The 19305-nt window shown below is 42.3% G+C and overlaps 1 protein-coding gene across 1 annotated transcript in view; it reads right to left on the bottom strand.

The window, feature by feature from the left end:
• Positions 1-366: 366 nt before the first annotated feature.
• The window catches only part of LOC121841006 (extensin-2-like), a 62809-nt gene continuing 43870 nt past the window's right edge, over positions 367-19305 (bottom strand). Inside the window, exon 3 of the mRNA XM_042306733.1 lies at positions 367-990. Within this exon, the coding sequence (XP_042162667.1) occupies positions 367-990 (624 nt within the window). The remainder of the gene's footprint in view (positions 991-19305) is intronic.

Raw genomic sequence — 19305 nt, 5'->3', positions numbered from 1 at the left:
TTGCTGAAGATATGATCAGGCATTAGTCACAGTAAGAAGCTTCTACTTGAAAGGGACATACATTTATTTATGTGGGTTAACTTGAATCGTTCCTCGGGTAGCTTATCTAAAACTGAAATCATAATGATAATAGGTTGTATTTCTAATAATTCTATTTCTGATAATAACAAAAAAGAAATGAATGGATTTTTTTTGCGGATAATGTTCAGCAGATAGATACCTTATCTGGTTTAGCTCGGCTGCAGTAGGGTGCTCTATTCTTCATGCCACTTCTGCATAGCTGTCTTGCTGGACTGTTGGTCTTTTCTGATTGGGGTGTTGTCCTGTTAGCATGAGGAGTAGTGGGGTGGTGGGATATTGTCCACTCTAGAAGGGGGGTGATGGTTCAGGGTGGTGTTTGCCACTCTGGATGGGGCCCGATGGTGCAGGGTGGAGCTGTCCTCTCTGGATGGGGCCCGATGGTGTAGGGTGGAGCTGTCCTCTCTGGATGGGGCCTGATGGTGTAGGGTGGAGCTGTCCTCTCTGGATGGGGCCTGATGGTGTAGGGTGGAGCTGTCCTCTCTGGAAGGGACCCGATGGTGTAGGGTGGATCAGTCCTCTCTGGAAGGGACCCGATGGTGTAGAGTGGATCTGTCCTCTCTGGAAGGGACCTGATGGTGTAGGTTGAAGCTGGCCTCTCTGGATGGGGCCCGATGGTACAGGGTGGTGTTGGCCTCTCTGGATGGAGTCCGATGGGGTAGGATAGAGCTGGGATCCGATGGGGTAGGATAGAGCTGGCCTCTCTGGATGGGGTCCGATGGGGTAGGATAGAGCTGGCCTCTCTGGATGGGGTCCGATGGGGTAGGATAGAGCTGGCCTCTCTGGATGGGGTCTGGTGGTGCAGGGTGGTGTTGGCTTCTCTGGATAGGGCCTGGTGGTGTAGGATAGAGCTGGCCTCTCTGGATGTGGCTGGTTGGTGTAGAGTGGTACTGGGTGGGTGCTGGTGGTGATCTTTCAGAATGGATGGCAGAGTTCATCTTATTTCGATTTTAGCTTTGTCCCAGAGCAGTTTCTTTCCTAGCAAAGACATTTACTTGAACGTTTGTTCAAGTGTACTAGGTCGTACATCTGCTCGGGGTGAATTTCATGGTGCTTCACTTGCATGCAACTTTTTAAATAATGCACATTTTATGATGAAAATACACTGAGAATTCAAACACTGACTAAGCTCTTTCAATGACATAGCTTTTACCTGGATTCACCTGGTCAGCCTATGATCCCTTACTGATGTTAATTGTTAAATCCATTTCAATCAGTGTAGATGATGAGACAGGTTATTAAAGAAGGATTTTTAAGCCTTGAGACAATTGAAATATGGATTGTGTATGTGAGCCATTTAGAGGATGAATGGGCAAAACAACATCTTTAAGTGCTTTTGAACAGATAATGGTAGTAGGTGCGAGGCGCACCGGTTTGTGTCATGAATTGCAACGTTGCTGGGTTATTCACGCTCAGCCGTTTCAAATCAAAACAAATTGTATGTCACATGCACTGAATACAACAGGTGTAGGTGTACAACACCTTACTGTGAAATGCTAACCAACAATGCAGTTCAAAAAAGAGTTAATATTTACTAAATAAACGAAAGTAAAAAATAATATAAAGTAACACAATAAAATAACAATAACGAGGCTATATACAGGGGGTACCGGTACTGAGTCAATGTGCGGGGGTACAAGTTAGTCGAGGTAATTTGTACATGTAGGTATGGCTAAAGTGGCTCTCATGCATGCTTTGGTGTTGCTTGCCTCGAAGCAAGCATAAAAGTAATTTAGCTTATCTGGTAGGCTCGCGTCACTGGGCAGCTCATGGCTGGATTTCCCTTTGTAGTCAGTAATAGTTTTCAAGCCCTGACACATCCGACGAGCGTCAGAGCCGGTGTAGTAGGATTCAATCGTAATCCTGTATTTACACTTTGCTTGTTTGATGGTTCATCTGAGGGCGTAGCGGGATGTCTTATAAGTGTTCGGATTAGTGTCACGCTCTAGCCTTTATCTCAATGCAGATGTTGCCTGTAATCCATGGCTTCTGGTTGGGATATGTACTTGTGGTGCACTTTTTTGATGAAGCCGATGTCTGAGGTAGTATACTCCTTAATGCCATTGGATAAATCCCAGAACATATTCAAGTCTGTGCTAGCAAAACAGTCCTGTAGCGTAGCATCCACGTCATCTGACCACCTCTGTATTGAGCGAATCACTGGTACTTCCTGCTTTTGCTTGTAAGCAGGAATCAGGAGGATAACATTATGGTCAGATTTGTCAAATGGAGGCTGAGGGAAAGCTTTGTATGTGTCTCTGTGTGTGGAGTAAAGGTGGTCTAGAGTTTTTTTTTTCTTCTGGTTGCACATGTGACATGCTGGTACTGTAGAAATGAGGTCAAACAGATTTAAGTTTGCCTGCCCCCGGGTGTAACGATCTTGTTGGAAGGAGGGTCGGACCAAGATGCAGCGTTAATCATTTTTATTTATGATAACCAGCACAAAACAAGAAAGAGTAACAAACGAAAACGTACAGCTTTGTAGGGCTAAAAAGCAACAATACAAAATCAAGATCCCACAAACAACAGGTGGGAAAATGCTGCCTAAATATGATCTCCAATCAGAGACAATGATAAACAGCTGCCTCTGATTGGGAACCATACCAGGCCAACATAGAAAATAAAAAACTAGACCACCCACCCTAGTCACACCCTACCCACCCTAGTCACACCGGGTCACCTGGAGCGCTGCTTCTGGATGAGCATTTTCGTGTTTGCTTATGGCCTCATTCAGCTCGTTGACCGCGGTCTTAGTGCTGGAATCGGTTTCCCGTGTGTATCAAGAATGGTACACCATCCGAAGGACATTGAGTTAACTTGACACAACTGTGGGAAGCATTGGAGTCAACATGTGCCAGCATCCCTATGGAAAGCTTCAACACCTTGTAGAGTCCATGCCCCGACAAATTGATGCTGTTCTGAAGGCAAAATCCTCCAGAAATCCTCCAAATCATGTTTTCCCTGTTGGTTTTATCCTATTTTTCTCTCTTCCCATTGTCCTTATGTCCTAGTACCTCAATCCTTTCTCAATACTACTTCTTGGTTCTTACCAGATGATCAAGATGAATTAGTAGATTAGCTAGCTTTCAGAGCCATGTTGATCAATCAATCTCTCTCAAAATCAAGCAACTTTCTCAATAGAAAAACATCTACTGATATCACCAGATATGGAGAACACAGCAGTGCATTGAAACAACGAAACTGTTCACTAAAAACTAAGTAACTTACGAAAAAGAATCACATTTTTGGAGGAGCTCTCCCTATCTGCTGCTGCTCAGTTAGATGATGTCACAATGTACACAAGTAATAGCTTATGCCTACTGCAAATTAAAATGATCCGTTTCAGGCGCCAACCTCATGTTGTCGGGTGAGACACATGAAGCTCAGACTATTTTCGTAAATAACTTCTTGAAGCTGCGGTAAAGTGGACGGATATTTCCAGCAGCTGCTGGAACCTTTTAATCTTGTTTATAAGGTACCTTGTTTATAAGTATCTTTATTGCTAGCCAACTGTTCATTTACTTCATGTTTTATTTGCTAACCTTGTTTTGTGGCACAGAAAGAAAGGAAAATGTTGTGAGTCTGGTAAAATAATATGTTGCATTGTGTAAGCTATAGCAATGTTTTATTAGTTAGCTAGGGGTTAAAGTAGATGTATCTAGCTGTCTTATTTGTATTTGTTCAATGCCTCATGAATTTAATGAACTATATTGGATATATGGCTTTACAGCTTCCTGGTTCGAATCAACCCAAGATGATGAACCCTGAAGATGGGACAAAGTGCATGACAAGGTGGCCCTAAGGAAGCCAGCTGTTATTGACCCCTACATTTCCTCACTCTTCCAAGAGCTCACTGAGTTTGAATGAAGACCTCTAGTGGGATAAATACACACACACACACACACACACACTTGATATGTATTTTTACCCACAGAGCAACAGCCCTGGTGTGCTCTGTCTCTCATTCTATTATTTATTTGTCTATGCTTGTCCTAGGGGTGAGAAGAGCTGACAAATCAGAACTGATGAGGATTGTTACGGATGCTCTCCTGCATAGATTTACAGCAAGAAAATGCTTTACAGTAAGAAAAATAGTACTGTAAAATATATTACAGCATCTCTGCTGTGAAGCCAAATTACAGTATTAAGCTGTCATCTCTGGTGCCAGAACAATGCTGTAAATTTACAGGGAAAAGTTTTAGAGTGAATGTAGTGTCCACCAAAAGATGGTTACATAAATTTTTAGATGTGCATAAGTCCTAATGTGATTTAGCATAATCAGAGAATATAAAGACTCCAAAAATAATGGAATGGAGACTCCAGCTGCAGTGGAGACTTTCGACCCAGTGTTCATTGGTCAGTGGCCAGATCTCGGGCGCCTCCAACCCTGCAGACATGACACAGATCGATGGTGATCTCCCATCAGTGTCTCTGGCTGCCAGATTGCCAGTGGGTCTCCAGTCTCCTGACATTCATCAGTGTCTCCCAGTCAGATGCTCCCACAGCAGTGGTCTAACCCCGGCATGAAGCACAGTCTGCCCAGCCCCAGCAGCCTAGCCCCAGCCTACCCCCTCCATTGGCTGATAGGACAGGTCTCTAATGATGGCACCGAGCAGGGGATCGCCTGGAAGGAGAGACAGAAAATGTGGCCAAATGTGACCAATTTGGCACTGGTTCTACCACACAGCTGTGTGTCTTGTTGTTCCATTGCTTGGTGTGATGAATTAAATTCACAGACAACTGTTAGAGGGTTAAACGTGGGCAGCATAGTGTAAATAGGCAAAGTGGGTGTTTAAAAAAAAGTGTTGTTCAATGTAGTGTGTCAGAACCTTTGGACAGAGTCTTACAATAATCTGAGGGACCTGTATGTTTTTGTATTCATTGTGCAGACCAATTAATGTATTGTGCCTTCATACCCCCAACAGGCATTGAAAGAATTTAGGCAAGATTCGTCTCCAATTTTGTTTAATCCATTTGATGCATATTTAGGCCTCACTTTTTTTTGTCTACAGCCACCTCTGGATAACACAGGGAAACATGGCCGGCAAATGCAACATGACTAATACCAAACTCGTTCCTCATGTTCTTACAAACTCTAACACCTGTGCTAATGTCCTTATAGTGTCATGAAATTTCATGTGCATCCTCTTCCGCCTCTATCCATTCACATACTGTAGGAAATGAAAAGGAGAAGGAAAACCAAGCAATCGTGCCCCACTATCTGATTCCCACTGATTCCCCAGGGTGTGATAAAGTGCACTTTTAAGCTATCTGTAGAAGCTTGTTCCTTAACCGCCTAGCAATTCACAACGGTGGCGGTGACAAGCCAGTTTTTTTTCTCAACAGGCGTAGTGAACGTCTTTCTAATGGACCCAACGCGGGCACCGATAGTCTCCCAAACAAGCCCCACGGCACCACCAAATGGGCCCTGTGCACTACTGGAGAGGGAAATAAATGTCACAAAAATGTAATTCCACCTCTCACGTAAAGGGCTCTTCTGGCTCCCACTCTCATTTGACGATACCTACTAGTGCTATTTGTAGAGGCGTAGCACCTCAGGAGTTCTCTCGATAAAAACGCTAGCTCCAAACATGTTGGCGTTGGATCGTGTCAACATTCAGGGTATGCAGTTAATTTGGGAATATAACCACACACACTAGTGGTGAAGCTCCAAAGGCCTTACCTACTACACTTAATAGACAATGGGACGACAACCAAAGTAGCAATTGCTGCACAAGGCTTCTTCCCCCTGCCATTCTACGCAATCAAGTGGAAGCTTACCCAGGTTCTAATAACACCAGCACCAACTAATCTACAATTATCAAACGCAGGGAGTTGGGAGACGGCACACTCCAAACTGTGGAAACCATTATTTATACCTTAGCATCAAGCAACTTAAACAGGACTAGGGAGAAAATTAGATATGTATGTGGTTCAAATTGATTTCATTCTTTCCATGAATATCAAGGTTTTATTCTTGTAACATTTTTCCTCCACTCCCCATGCTCGAGCGTATTCACAGGGATTGCTGTTCCTCCCAGATAAACCTTTTTTTTGTTTATTGCAATTATTGCCTGAGAATTGTTTCCAATGTGACTGGACTGTCAATGAGGAGGGGATGGGGAGGGAGGCAGGAGGGAGACGTGACAAGAGAGAATTCCTACCAGCAGCCAGAATGCGTGCTGCTGCTCCGGGGTATAGTCTAGCGGAGATATGTTTGCTGCAAATGGACTGCATATGGCCTGTAAAATATTTCAATATTACTTTTGTACTACCCTAGAGAGGAACAGGGCAGGCTGTTTAATATCATGGGCGAAACATGTAGCTTCTAAGTGCCATTCACCTTACAGGAAGAGACAACAATATAATTCCCAAATCATACGTGTTAGGAAATTAAATATCCTTGGCATATTCAATTAAAAATGTTTTTAATACAGGAGATGCGCTATCTATATTCTCTAATCATGTTGTGGACATATGAAAAGGACAGTGACCTCTGAAGTATTGTTAAACCCTAATCCTAATCCAATTATATGTCAAATTTCCATTCCTATGGCCACTTATATTCTGCCAATGATCTTGTGAAATCAACACCAGTACATGAACAGAGAAGAAACCAAAGGGTTTGAAATGTGTGAAATTAGCTTATTAGAGGGGGAAGACAAAGACTGCATTTTGTACTTCTTAATAAATATATGTTCGGAAATATATCATATGTGAAATATATACATATTCATAGAAACTTTGACATACTCATACTGCCATTTCAAATCAAATGTTTTTGGTCACATACATATGGTTAGCAGATGTTAATGCGAGTGTAGCGAAATGCTTATGCTTCTAGTTCTGACAGTGCAGTAATATCTAACAAGAAATCTAACAAATTCACAATGACTACCTTGTACACACAAATGTAAAGGGAAGAGTAATAATATGTACATATAAATATATGGATGAGCGATGGTTGTACGGCATAGGCAAGATGCAGTGGATGGTATAGAATACAGTGTATACATATGAGATGAGTAATGTAGGATATGTAAACATTATTAAAGTGGCGTTATTAAAAGTGACTAGTGATACCTTCATTAAATCCATTTAAGTGGCCAGAGATTTGAGTCTGTATGTTGGCAGCAGCCTCTATGTTAGTCATGGCTGTTTAACAGTCTGATGGCCTTGGAGAAAGAAGCTGTTTTTCAGTCTCTCAGTCCCCGCTTTGATGCACCTGTACTGACCTCGCCTTCTGGATGATAGCGGGTTGAACAGGCAGTGGCTCGGGTGGTTGTTGTCCTTGATGATCTTTTTGGCCTTCCTGTGACATCGGGTACTGTAGGTATCCTGGAGGGGAGGTAGTTTTCTGTGCAAACCGCACTACCCTCTGGAGAGCCTTGCGGTTGACGTCGGTGCATTTGCCGTACCAGGCGGTGTGCATCTGTAAAAGTTTGTGAGGGTTTTAGGTGACAAGCCAAATTTCTTCAGCCTCCTGAGGTTGAAGAGGCACTTTCTTCACCACACTGTCTGTGTGGATGGACCATTTCAGTGTGTCCATGATGTGTACGCCGAGGAACTTAAAACTTTCCACCTTCTCCATTACTGTCCTGTCGATGTGGATGGGGTGTGCTCCCTCTGCTGTTGGCCAGAGAGGGAGCCAACACAAATGTTGGCCACAGAGAAGGAGAGCCCCCAGTAGTGTGCCGTGTCAGTGGCACTCCATTGTCCTCAAAGCGAGCAAAGAAGTTGTTTAATTTGTCTGGGAGCAACACGTTGATGTCCGCAACGGTGCTGGTTTTCCTTTTGTAATCCGGGATTGACTGTAGACCTTGCCACATATGTCTCGTGTTTGAGTTGTTGAATTGCGACTCTACTTTGTGTCTATATTGATGCTTTGCTTGTTTGAATGCCTTTCGGAGGGAATAACTACACTATTTGTATTGGGCCATGTTTGTGATTTATGTGTGAGTGTATGCTATAGTACTACACTGTGATGCGAAAGCACAAAGGTTATCCCTCCACCATAAACTAGCTGTGTATTTAGAAATGCCCTGTCATGTGTTCAGCTAATTTGCAAAATGGTTTAATTAACAACCAGACTCCTTGTATGTTAAGCAGAGATGATGAGACATATCTTGGGGGACTTCTTATTTTTCAGTTAACTGTATACACAATTCCCACAGAACCATTCATAACCAAAGTCACAATTGTTTCTTTTTTTAACCTCTGGCATTTATTGAGTGTTGCTAGGTTCCACATGCTCACAAAATGTCTTGGCTCTACATACTCACTGATGATTTATATGGTAGATTGCCTATATGTGGATCTCAGACACAAAACACAAAAGCTCCACTTTCTAAAACCCATCTTAATTCAAACATTTGTGTGCATGAAAACTTTACGTAAATTTAGGTCTATTGTAGGACTGGGCCCATCGATGGGAAAAGTACACGGGAAACAATACATAATCTTGACAAGAGAGGAAAATTGGCTATTGTAATTACCAATGGTGTTCTACAGTGTTACTTAGCCATCCTCTGAAACTGGCCATGTTGCCCCCCCCCCCCAAAAGTCTATAATTACCTCCCCTTTCTAAGAGCAAATTAGATTAACCTTGTTTCTGAGATACTATTAAACCAAGGCAATAAATTGTTGTTTTGCTTTGCCATTAGTCATTTTCTGCATACTATATATAACCACTTGTGCTGTGCCAGGGGTTGTGAGTGAGAGTAGTGAGCGCAGGCATGGGCGACCTCATCAAGGTCATAAGAGAGAGGATCCCTCTAGAGATTGAGCTCAAAGGGGGTTCTGGGTAGAATTTGCATATATTACCTTGAATACGGTTTACCTACATCAGGAGCACGCTGCACGCTACCCCACAGAGTACCCCATGCAGCCGTACAGTGGTGCAAGCTGGTCGAAACTGGGTGAGGTCCTAAAGCCTTTTACTCAAGGGTAAAGGAGGAGAAATAGGTTCAACTGCCTACACTTACCACAACCAAACTATTACAGCCTCACTGTCCATGAAGCATGATTTCAGATTTTTCAGTAACTTGAATGTGTTTATACAGATTAATGTTTCTTGTCCATATTAGGACAGAGTGACAACTGCCATGAATGTGTCCTAATATGGACGTCATATTAATGGGACAGTGACATATGAAGATTTTTGTCTGTTTTAACCAGAGGCACTCAGGTTACCTGGATCTTCAAACATCTGATCTCTGATTTTCTGCATTGCCACTCTTTGTTGGCCAGTTGTAGTGTTGGGTTATTGTTAAAGGTTTATTTTTTTGTTGAAAGGAAACAAAAGATACAATGTTGTTGGTTGATGAAGTTCCTTACTCTATAGGTTTATTAGATGTGTATTTAGGAGTACTCATTCAACACCTATAATTATTTGACCTGTACGGTGTCGACAATAGGACTCCACTTATATTTGTCCACAGAGTATTTTTGGTCACTGAATGTTCTACTATTTGAATGGTACTTTAAAACCCCCTAGTCGATGTCCGCGCCCCCGCAGAAATCAAATTAGCACAATAAAACAATCTTCATAAAATCTGTCAATTTATGCTAGAGATATAATCATTTTTACATTGGATGTCTTTTCAGTCCATCTGTATCTGCCAATGTCGCACTTCCACATCTGCAGTGAAAGGTAATTGAACAGTGTTTGTCAAACCTTGAGACATCCTTGAGACATCGCATCCTTGAGACATCGCTTGTAGTGTCTGGTTTGGCCTAAAAACTATCATGACCCCTCTATGGAAAGACGAGACTCTCACGAACACGATGGTGTTCTCGTTTTACTCTAAGACCCCCACAAGTGTATTGTGACTCGTCTGAGGTCGGTACAGCCGATCTGACAACTTCTTCCTGTAGTGCAGGAACAGTTTGGGCTACACACTGATATGACCACTCTGTGGAAAGGTGAGACAACCACAGGCCTCACAAGACTCATCTGAAGGTCCCCTGGTACCAGTCTAAAAAATGAATGGAAGTATATAAGGAGTTTTTTTTTTTATTAAAAAGGGGGCGGACCCTAAAGTTTAATAAACCAAAGGAGACTTTAATTTGATTTCCTTGAGTTTCTTTTATCACATATTCAGATGCAATTATTCTGTATCCTGGATCCCTACCGCCTCCCTACCATAAAATCACCATATAACCCTCCAAATTAGCTAAATCCCACTGACCGGACGGACAGAATAAAGATAGTGTGATTTTCCCTCATTAGAGGTCTCCATGGTGTCCTCATTTGTTCCTGTTCTTTGTTCAGCCAACTACTGTTGTAAGGTAAAGCATGTATCATATCTTTCTAGTCATTGTAAATATGAATTTGTTCTTATTTGAGCATCAGCTGTTCCTGGTGACTATGTGATCACGCTCTCCGCAGCCAATGTGAGTAAGACCTTTGAACAGGTCAACATTCACAAGGCCGCTGGGCCAGATGGATTACCAGGACGTGTACTCCGAGCATGCGCTGACCAACTGGCAAGTGGCTTCACTGACATTTTCAACCTCTCCCTGTCTGAGTCTGTAATACCAACATGTTTCAAGCATACCACCATAGTCCCTGTGCCCAAGAACACTAAGGTAACCTGCCTAAATGACTACAGACCCTTGGCATTCACTTCTGCAGTCATGAAATGCTTTGAAGGCTGGTCATGGCTCACATCAACACCATTATCCCAGACACCATAGACCCACTCCAATTTGCATACTGCACCAACAGATCCACAGATAATGCAATCTCTATTGCATTCCACACTGTCCTTTCCCACCTGGACGAAAGGAAGACGTATGAGAGAATGCTGTTCATTGACTATAGCTCAGCGTTCAACACCATAGTGCCCTCAAAGCGCATCACTAAGCTAAGGACCCTGGGACTAAAATTCTCCCTCTGCAACTGTATCCTAGACTTCCTGAAGGGCCGCCCCCAGGTGGTAAGGGTAGGTAACAACACATCCACCACGCTGATCCTCAACACGGGGGCCCCTCAAGGGTGCGTGCTCAGTCCCCTCCTGTACTCCCTGTTCACTCATGACTGCACGGCCAGGCACAACTCCAACGCCATCATTAAGTTTGCTGATGACACAACAGTGGTAGGCCTGATCACCGACAACGATGAGACAGCCTATAGGAAGGAGGTCAGAGACCTGGCCATGTGGTGCCGGGACAACAACCTCTCCCTCAATGTAATCAAGACAAAGGAGATGATTGTGGACTACTAGAAAAAGAGAACCGAGCACTTCTCAATTCTCATCGACAGGGCTGTAGTGGAGCAGGTTGAGAGCCAAGTTCCTTGGCGTCCACATAAAAAACTAACTAACATGGTCCAAGCACACCAAGACAGTCATGAACAGGGCACAAGAAAATCTATTCCTCCTCTGGAGACTGAAAAGATTTGGCATGGGTCCTCAGATCCTCAAAAGATTTTACAGCTGCACCATTGAGTGCATCCTGAAGGGTTGCATCACTGCCTGGTATGGCACGCACAACAGAGAGTTGTTTCCTGCCATCCAGGACCTCTATACCAGGTGGTGTCAGAGGAAGGCCCTAAAAATCATCAAAGACTCCAGCCACCCTAGTCATAGACTGTTCGCTCTGCTACTGCACGGCAAGCGGTACCGGAGCGCCAAGTCTAGGTCCATAATTATCTCAGTTACCTTGACACCGGAGCCCCAGCACATTGACTCTGTACTGGTACCCCCTGTATATAGCCCCGCTATTGTTATTTACTGCTGCTCTTTAATTATTTGTTTTTCTTGTCTCTTACTTGAAAAAAAAAATGGTGTGGGGGGGATTTTCTTAAAACCTCATCGTTGGTTAAGGGCTTGTCAGTAAGCATTTCACTGTAAAGTCTACACCTGTTGTATTCTGCGCATGTGACAAATACAATTTGAGTTGATTTGATTTGACTATCTGTTATCCATGTGCAAACACACTATTCAGGGTTTGACACATTTTCTGGAACCCATGAAGCCATTCTTGACAGTCAACAATAATTAGATACAAAACAGTTCATTAAATCAGCATGTTTTCCAGACATTTGTCAACCTGTCAGGGCACAGCGAGTATTGTCGCAACATTTACAATCGGTCTGAAAGAAAAAGAGACAATAAACTGAGACATAGTGTACCGGCAGGAGCTTACCCTGCAATTAAATAGAAGTAAAGCATGCCCCTTTGTCCTATCCTTTCTATAATAGTTAGAATGCTTTGTATACTCACCAACACAATTTCTCTTTCAATTTCTCTGCCACTCAGTTCCATCTACGGTTTCAATAAAGGGATTGCATATATTTGAATTTGTTATGTCCTTGTTGTTTATTCTGACAATATAAGATTGTGATATGATCTTTGATACCAAATACCATCTAAGAGGGCCCATCTGAATGATCCAGGGTCAGATCTTGTGTGCGGTGGAATATATTGGATGTGCTACACAGCAGCAGGTGAGGATAGGATGTCATGGGATCCTTGCATGTCTGCCTCTAAAAGTTAAATTAATTGTTAGTCTAATTCAGCTTGACAGACAACTCTATGGAGGTTGAGACTCACCATTACAAATACCCATTTGTCACAGGTGTAAATGAAGTTCACACCGAAGTTTGTGTGATGAGAACGTATCAGAAAATTGAAAAATGCAAGCAATTAGGTACACATTCTATCTGACCTTATGTGGTGGGGAAATCAATGATTCTTCATCTTGGAATGATTGTATGCATCTATTGAAAAAGCCCAGGGCCCTGTGGATTCTCATCTGATTGAGTAAGATACAGTGCCTTCAGAAAGTATTCATACCCCTTGACTTGTTCCACAGTTACAGCCTGAATTCACCCATCTACACACAGTACCCCATACTAACAAAATGAAAACATGTTTTAGACATAGTTGCAAATGTTTTGAAAATGAAATAACTAATTTACATAAGTATTCACACATCAGTTTTGGCAGTGATTACAGCTGTGAGTCTTTCTGGGTAAGTCTCTAAGAGCTTTGCACAACTGGATTGCACAATATTCAATTTCGAATTATTCAAGCTGTCAAGTTGGTTGTTGATCTTAGCTAGTCAAAATGTTCAAGTCTTGCCATAGATTTTCAAATAGCTTTCAGTCAAAACTGTAACTAGAGCACTCAAGAAAATGCAGTGTCCTCTTGGTAAGCAACTCCAGTCTATATTTGCCCTTGTGTTTTGGGTTATTGTCCTGCTGAAAGGTGAATTTGTCTCCCAGCGACTGTTGGAAAGTAGACTGAATGAGGATTTTTCTTGTGCTTCCGTTTCTTTTTCAAAAAAATTCCATAGTCCTTGCAGATGACAAGCATACCCATAACATAATGCAGCCACCACCATGTTTTAAAATATGAAGAGTGGGAAAGGGGGATACCTAGTCAGTTGTACAACTGAATGCATTCAACTGAACTGTGTCTTCCGCATTTGACCCAACCCCTCTGAATCAAATAGGTGTGGAGGGCTGCCTTAATTGACATCCACACCACCCAGGGAACAGTGGGTTAACTGCCTTGCTCAGGGGAAGAACGAGAGATTTTTCCCTTGTCAGCTCAAGGATTCAATCCAGCAACCTTTCGGTTAGTCTTCCAATGCTTCTAACCGCCAGGCTACCTGCCTCCCCATGGTGCTCAGTGATATGCTGTGTTGGATTTACCCCAAATGCTTCGCATTCAGGACGTAAAGATAATTTCTTTGCAGTTTTACTTTAGTGCCTTATTGCAAACAGGATGCATATTTTTGAATATTTTTATTCTGTACAAGCTTCCTTCTTCTCACTTTTTCATGTAGGTTAGGATTGTGGAGTAGCTGCAATGTGGTTGATCCATTGTCAGTTTTCTCCTATCACAACTATTAAACTATTTAAAAGTCACCTTTGGCCTCATGATGAAATCCCTGAGTGGTTTCCTTCCTCTCCGGCAACTGAGTTAGGAAGGACCCTTGTAACTTTGTAGTGACTGGGTGTATTGATACAAAATCCAAAATGTAATTAATAACTTCACCATGCTCAAAGGATATTCAATGTCTGTTTTTTTTAAAACCGATATACCAATAGGTGTCCTTCTTTGCGAAACAGGAAAACCTCCCTTGTCTTTGTAGTTGAATTTGTGTTTGAAATTCCCTGCTCGACTGAGGGACCTTACAGATAATGAGGTAATCATTCAAAAATCATGTTAAACACTATTAATGCACGCAAAGTGAGTCCATGGAACTTACTATGTGATTTGTTTAGCACATTTGTACTCCTGAAGGCACTGTACATGCATGGATAATATGCACAGCAACAATCACAACTACTGAATATAATCCAAACTTGCCACTCACTTTTCCCTCCTTTTCACCAATTTGAATAAACATAATATGAACACATTAATGCTGTGACATTTAATCAACAGGGGACACCCGGTGTTGTGAATTGGATTAGCACAGCTGCATTGACAGTGACTGCATTGTGACCGAATCCATTTCCCTAAAAACCTGGTAAACAGAAGCTAATTCTATGGAGATTGGAATTGAATTGTTTGTATGTATAATTTCAGGAAAAATTACACCTGAAGAGGAAATGCCGAGGAAATAATAAAGGTCTTCTTTGTTTACTGCTGTAGTGAACTCAAGAGTGGATGATGCTCAGGAGTTGGAGCACAACACTATTTAAGTGGCAAAGATGAGGGCTTGAATGGGTTTCAAAAGTGCCCAATGTTACTTAGAGTTGTCAAAAGTGTTGTTGCATAGTCGCAATGGCACTTTGAGGCCCACAACTTGGAGTCAACTTTGTGACAACGTTGTGTGGTGGCTGTGTGTTTACTGGATAATAAATCAAGTCAAAAAAGGTTAAATGACAGATATCTCTTCATAACTACACCTAAAAACATTTGTGAACATCATCATTGTACCAACCAACAATAACACAAACAGATAAAAACAACATTTTAGTACAACTGAATCTATATAGCTAAAGTCCTTTCCTCAATCCCCCAAAAACCCAGGCATGCTTAGCACGGCTTTGTAGCTGTAAAGCCTGGAAGCTGTTGGTGAGGCTACAGCCCTCCCCACTGCTGCTTTTCCAGGTTAAGCCAGAGGCAAACCTTCGGCTTTCCCCCAGAGGGATTTGCACATGGAAAATGACTTGGGTTGGTTTCCCACCGATGCTGCATTAAACAATCCATCACAGTCTTCTTTTTTTTTTAACATAGCATAACATTCACGAAGATTGTAAAAATATATTTTAGCAAACAGGGTTTTATAGGAAGTTGGAAATCACTCAGTTTGTACAAGTGTTTTGTACGTGTCAATATTTAATGCTTGTTTGTATAGGAGCGGCTTGAGTTGTAGGGCCAACATGTCCGGGCTAATTAGTGGCGCCCCTGTGATAACATACAGTATATTGTTGTATAACAAACACAAACAAATGCACGCGCATAGGTACAAACACACTATGGTACACGGAACCAAATTTTAACTCACAGAACCCCAAATCATATTTATTTTCAATGTCAACTGCAGTTTCTTTCGCCAGCGTTAACACACACAAAGCCCCACGAAGAAGTGAAATAAAGGTGATGTGATTCTGGTTCTGTCAACATGTGGAGAGTACGGCCTGTGTTTTAATTCTTAATCTAGCTCTAATGAAAGTAGTGTTAGCAGCAGAATGCTGACGGGCTTGTGTGCAGTGAGGGAGCGTGTTGTATTTTGCCAGGGGACGAGCAGGGATCGCAGCTGCTGAGCTGCTGAGATTGCATCAGGCGAGAGTGGACCAAATCCTATCAGACAAGTCAGTGAAGGGAGAGGAGTCGGCCGTCACAGCCGCGAAGGAAGGGAAAATGAAAGTTAATGAACAGAATTCAGGGCACAACAGTACGGAGGCAATCTGAAACAGACGTGTGAAAGAAAAGAAAGTCAGAGAGAGAGAGAGAGAGAGAGAGAGAATCACAAGCTTGTTCACGAAGCTTAAATATGGTCCTCTGTGTGGGTGGCAAGGTCTGTGCACCTTGTTGGGTAAATTATACTGATTATTTTAAAACGTGCATATACAGTATGTCTAACGAGAGGAACACATTGAGGGTTAACAGATACAATTCCAGATATGTGTATTGCATTTATATGGCATAGTAAGGTCAGGGTTAATATGGTCCACAAAGAAGTAGCTATGTCATTTGTACCTCAGGATATTCATTCAATTGTAGGCCTACAGTTGACTGTATGACACATCAACCTTTCAAGACATATTTTAGCTTATTTTTGTTTTCTTGCTAATCTGCTTTTTATATGGCATGTATTTGTATCCCAACATGCATTGCAAAGAGCTATTGATTGTCCCCTAGCTAAACCAAATGAGTCACCCTCCTATTTGACATTTCAATTTTCTGCATTCCATTTTGGGTTTGTATCTTGGTTTTTAATTATGTGAAATCAACATGGCCGTTCCCTCTCTGTCAATGAGACGGGAGGCGCACCACCCATTTCCCCACTCTGAACACCCTGCTCAGCTGTGTCTGTTGCATGTGGAAAAGTGAATAAATTGGCACCAAAATGTGAATTATTTTCTCCCCCTCCAAATCTTTGGATCTTTGGATGCAGTCCGGTGGCAGGGTGATTGTAAGGCATAAGGTAGCACTATAGCTCCTCTGATGGACACAAAATGGAAACATATGCTGCTATTTTTTCACAACCTAAGTTTGTCTGAAAAGATATTAGCTACCAAATAATTGCTTTCACCATTCCTGTTTCCTCAAACACTCTCAAAGCATATCAAAAGGTCCCTCCCTCAGACTTCCTCCAATGAGCAATGAGAGAAGCTGAAGAAACAAGGTTGGAGGAAGGAAGCATTAAACAGTTTTAGGACACAGCCATAATATATGACTGTGGATGTATCTGCTATTGTGTTTAATAACTGCAGCATTCTAGAATGCAATATTATCATGAATAATGAGTACCAGAATCATGCAATTCAGCCTAAAGCATACATATGCTAATAAACGTAACTATGCAAACAGTACCGTATACGTTGTTCCCAACTTTCCAAACAGAGTTTGGAATTTGAGATAGTATCTGCTGCTCACACACCATCCATGTAGCTTCAGTCAGTGTTCCAGACCCTCATTCCCAGAGTTCTACTGCCATCTGTGGAAGACCGAGAGGAGAGAGAGCCTCTAGAGCGCATTCCCTCCCTGACTCCGAGGTTAATATCCAGCTCTGAGTGCCACAAAAACTCCCATTGAAGACATGTACAGTCAATATAATCACCTTGAGGGAAGGCCTAGTTCGGCAATCTCACAATGTCTCAGCATGTATGTCATGATATCAATATTTTCCCACCTTGAACGCAAGCAGGACCGCCTTAGGGGCTCGCAGTTGCATGTTTTATTCAACAATTAATAACTCCCATTCCATGTACTGTTGGAATAAAAAAAAATCGAAATAAATGTGTTTTTATGAACTTGCGGCGCATGTAAATCTCCCGGGCCTTTATAATCACTGCGGCTATCGATCTGTATCTGTTTCTGGATAGCAGGTGGTCTCGCCCTCATCAATAATTCCCAGATATTCTCCTTCAATAAAACATGATCTTCATCAATACCCACGGCCATGCTGATAAGCACAAATAGCTAAACCTTTTGGAGAAAATCTTTTGTGAAGTGAACATTTTGGTATTGCTGATACACCTTCAACTATGGTGTTTTGAACAGTGCTGTTGGTTAGCAAGCTCATCCTCATGGTTGATAATGCCTTGACAGCATGCCCCCGTGCACTCCCATACTTTGTATTGTTGCGACATTGTCCTTCATGACCCCTCACCCCATATAACTGCTGTATCATTGAGTGGCAGTGCACCTAATGACTAGTGCTTTTCCTCAGCACTCGTTTTACTGCACATGGGCTCCGATGGAAAATCTCAGAGCTAGCAAAGAGAGCAAAATCAATAATCTATTCTATTTAATGGGCTGGAATGTCCCAGTAACTAGATAGGAGTGGATGAGGTGAACCGTTCATTGTTGAACTCCTATAGCAGAAGGCTGCACAAACAGAGTCCTTCTCCCTTTCTCAGTCTGTCTGTCTGTCTGTCTCAAGGCCTATTTTATTTATGAACATCTACTCACAGTTGGTTGTGCTGAGATTTCTCATATTCTCTTAGTCAAATCTGTACACCAGCATCAATATGAACAACCCTCATCATCCCTCTAAATATTTCAAACCATTGAAATATTAGCTTCCCGTTGTACCATGGATGTGTTTTCATAATATTTGAAAAGGAATGACACATCCTGTTTACCTCCGTTGTACCGCTTGGTTTAAATAGCAAAACATAGACTCTTCATTTCGTGCGGAGTCTCATATTGCCAAAACTCATGCATGAGAAATGATTTCGACGAGCACCTACTTTGATGCCTGTTTTCCCCACCCGGCTCTCTCATCTAACCTGGGCCTCTACACGTATATGCTTCTAAATTAATCTCTGTGATTAAGCGATATAGAGAGGCGGTGGTTTCATTCCTTGTACTACAAACAGACGATTCAGTTGTAGTGTGTTCTCTGTCTCTCCAAGTTGGCAGGTGACATTGGCAGTGCAATAATTTCATACTTGGCTGATGGAAATTGGAAATCACCTACTGAAACAGCGGTATCATCTGCTGCTGCCTTTTCTGAACGCAGTCGTCTATTGAGCTGCGTGATGCGAGTTTCAAACACCATGCCGCCACCACCAAACCTGCCAGGTTAAAAGCTGCATGTGGCTGCCTGACCTTTCATGAACATTTCATTTTTTTCCCCTAGCACTTGAATTACACGTCATAAACGACCAATACAATAGGATGTTGCGTCATTGTGACACACGCATCATTAGTATAAATTGGCAGCTACTGTAATGTCCGCTTTGCATTCAACCTTACATGGAGATGCATGCAATGTTTGTGGGTAAGCATCGGGGTTGACTTTGGGATGGAGCAGACACCTACGTCATTGTTGTTGACATCACACTACACAAACATTATCGGTGTGCACTTATATAAATACAGTGTACATTACTCGTGCTGTACACTCAAATGCATACATATCATTACACACACACACACAAACTCACAAACGTATCCTTCTCTGGGTTTTACAGGTTCTGAGTTCCTGTCTTCCTGTATAAAAATAAAGGCTGGGGAGAATGTACAGAGTAAAGTGTGGAGCGAGAAGCTGAGCTGAGTAGCTGACTGACAGCTTCTATTTACTTGGACT

Source organism: Oncorhynchus tshawytscha, linkage group LG03 (assembly GCF_018296145.1).
Source record: "Oncorhynchus tshawytscha isolate Ot180627B linkage group LG03, Otsh_v2.0, whole genome shotgun sequence".
Taxonomy (NCBI): domain Eukaryota; kingdom Metazoa; phylum Chordata; class Actinopteri; order Salmoniformes; family Salmonidae; genus Oncorhynchus; species Oncorhynchus tshawytscha.
The sequence above is the reverse complement of the archived record's forward strand: the minus strand, read 5'-3'. Positions and strand labels throughout refer to the sequence as shown.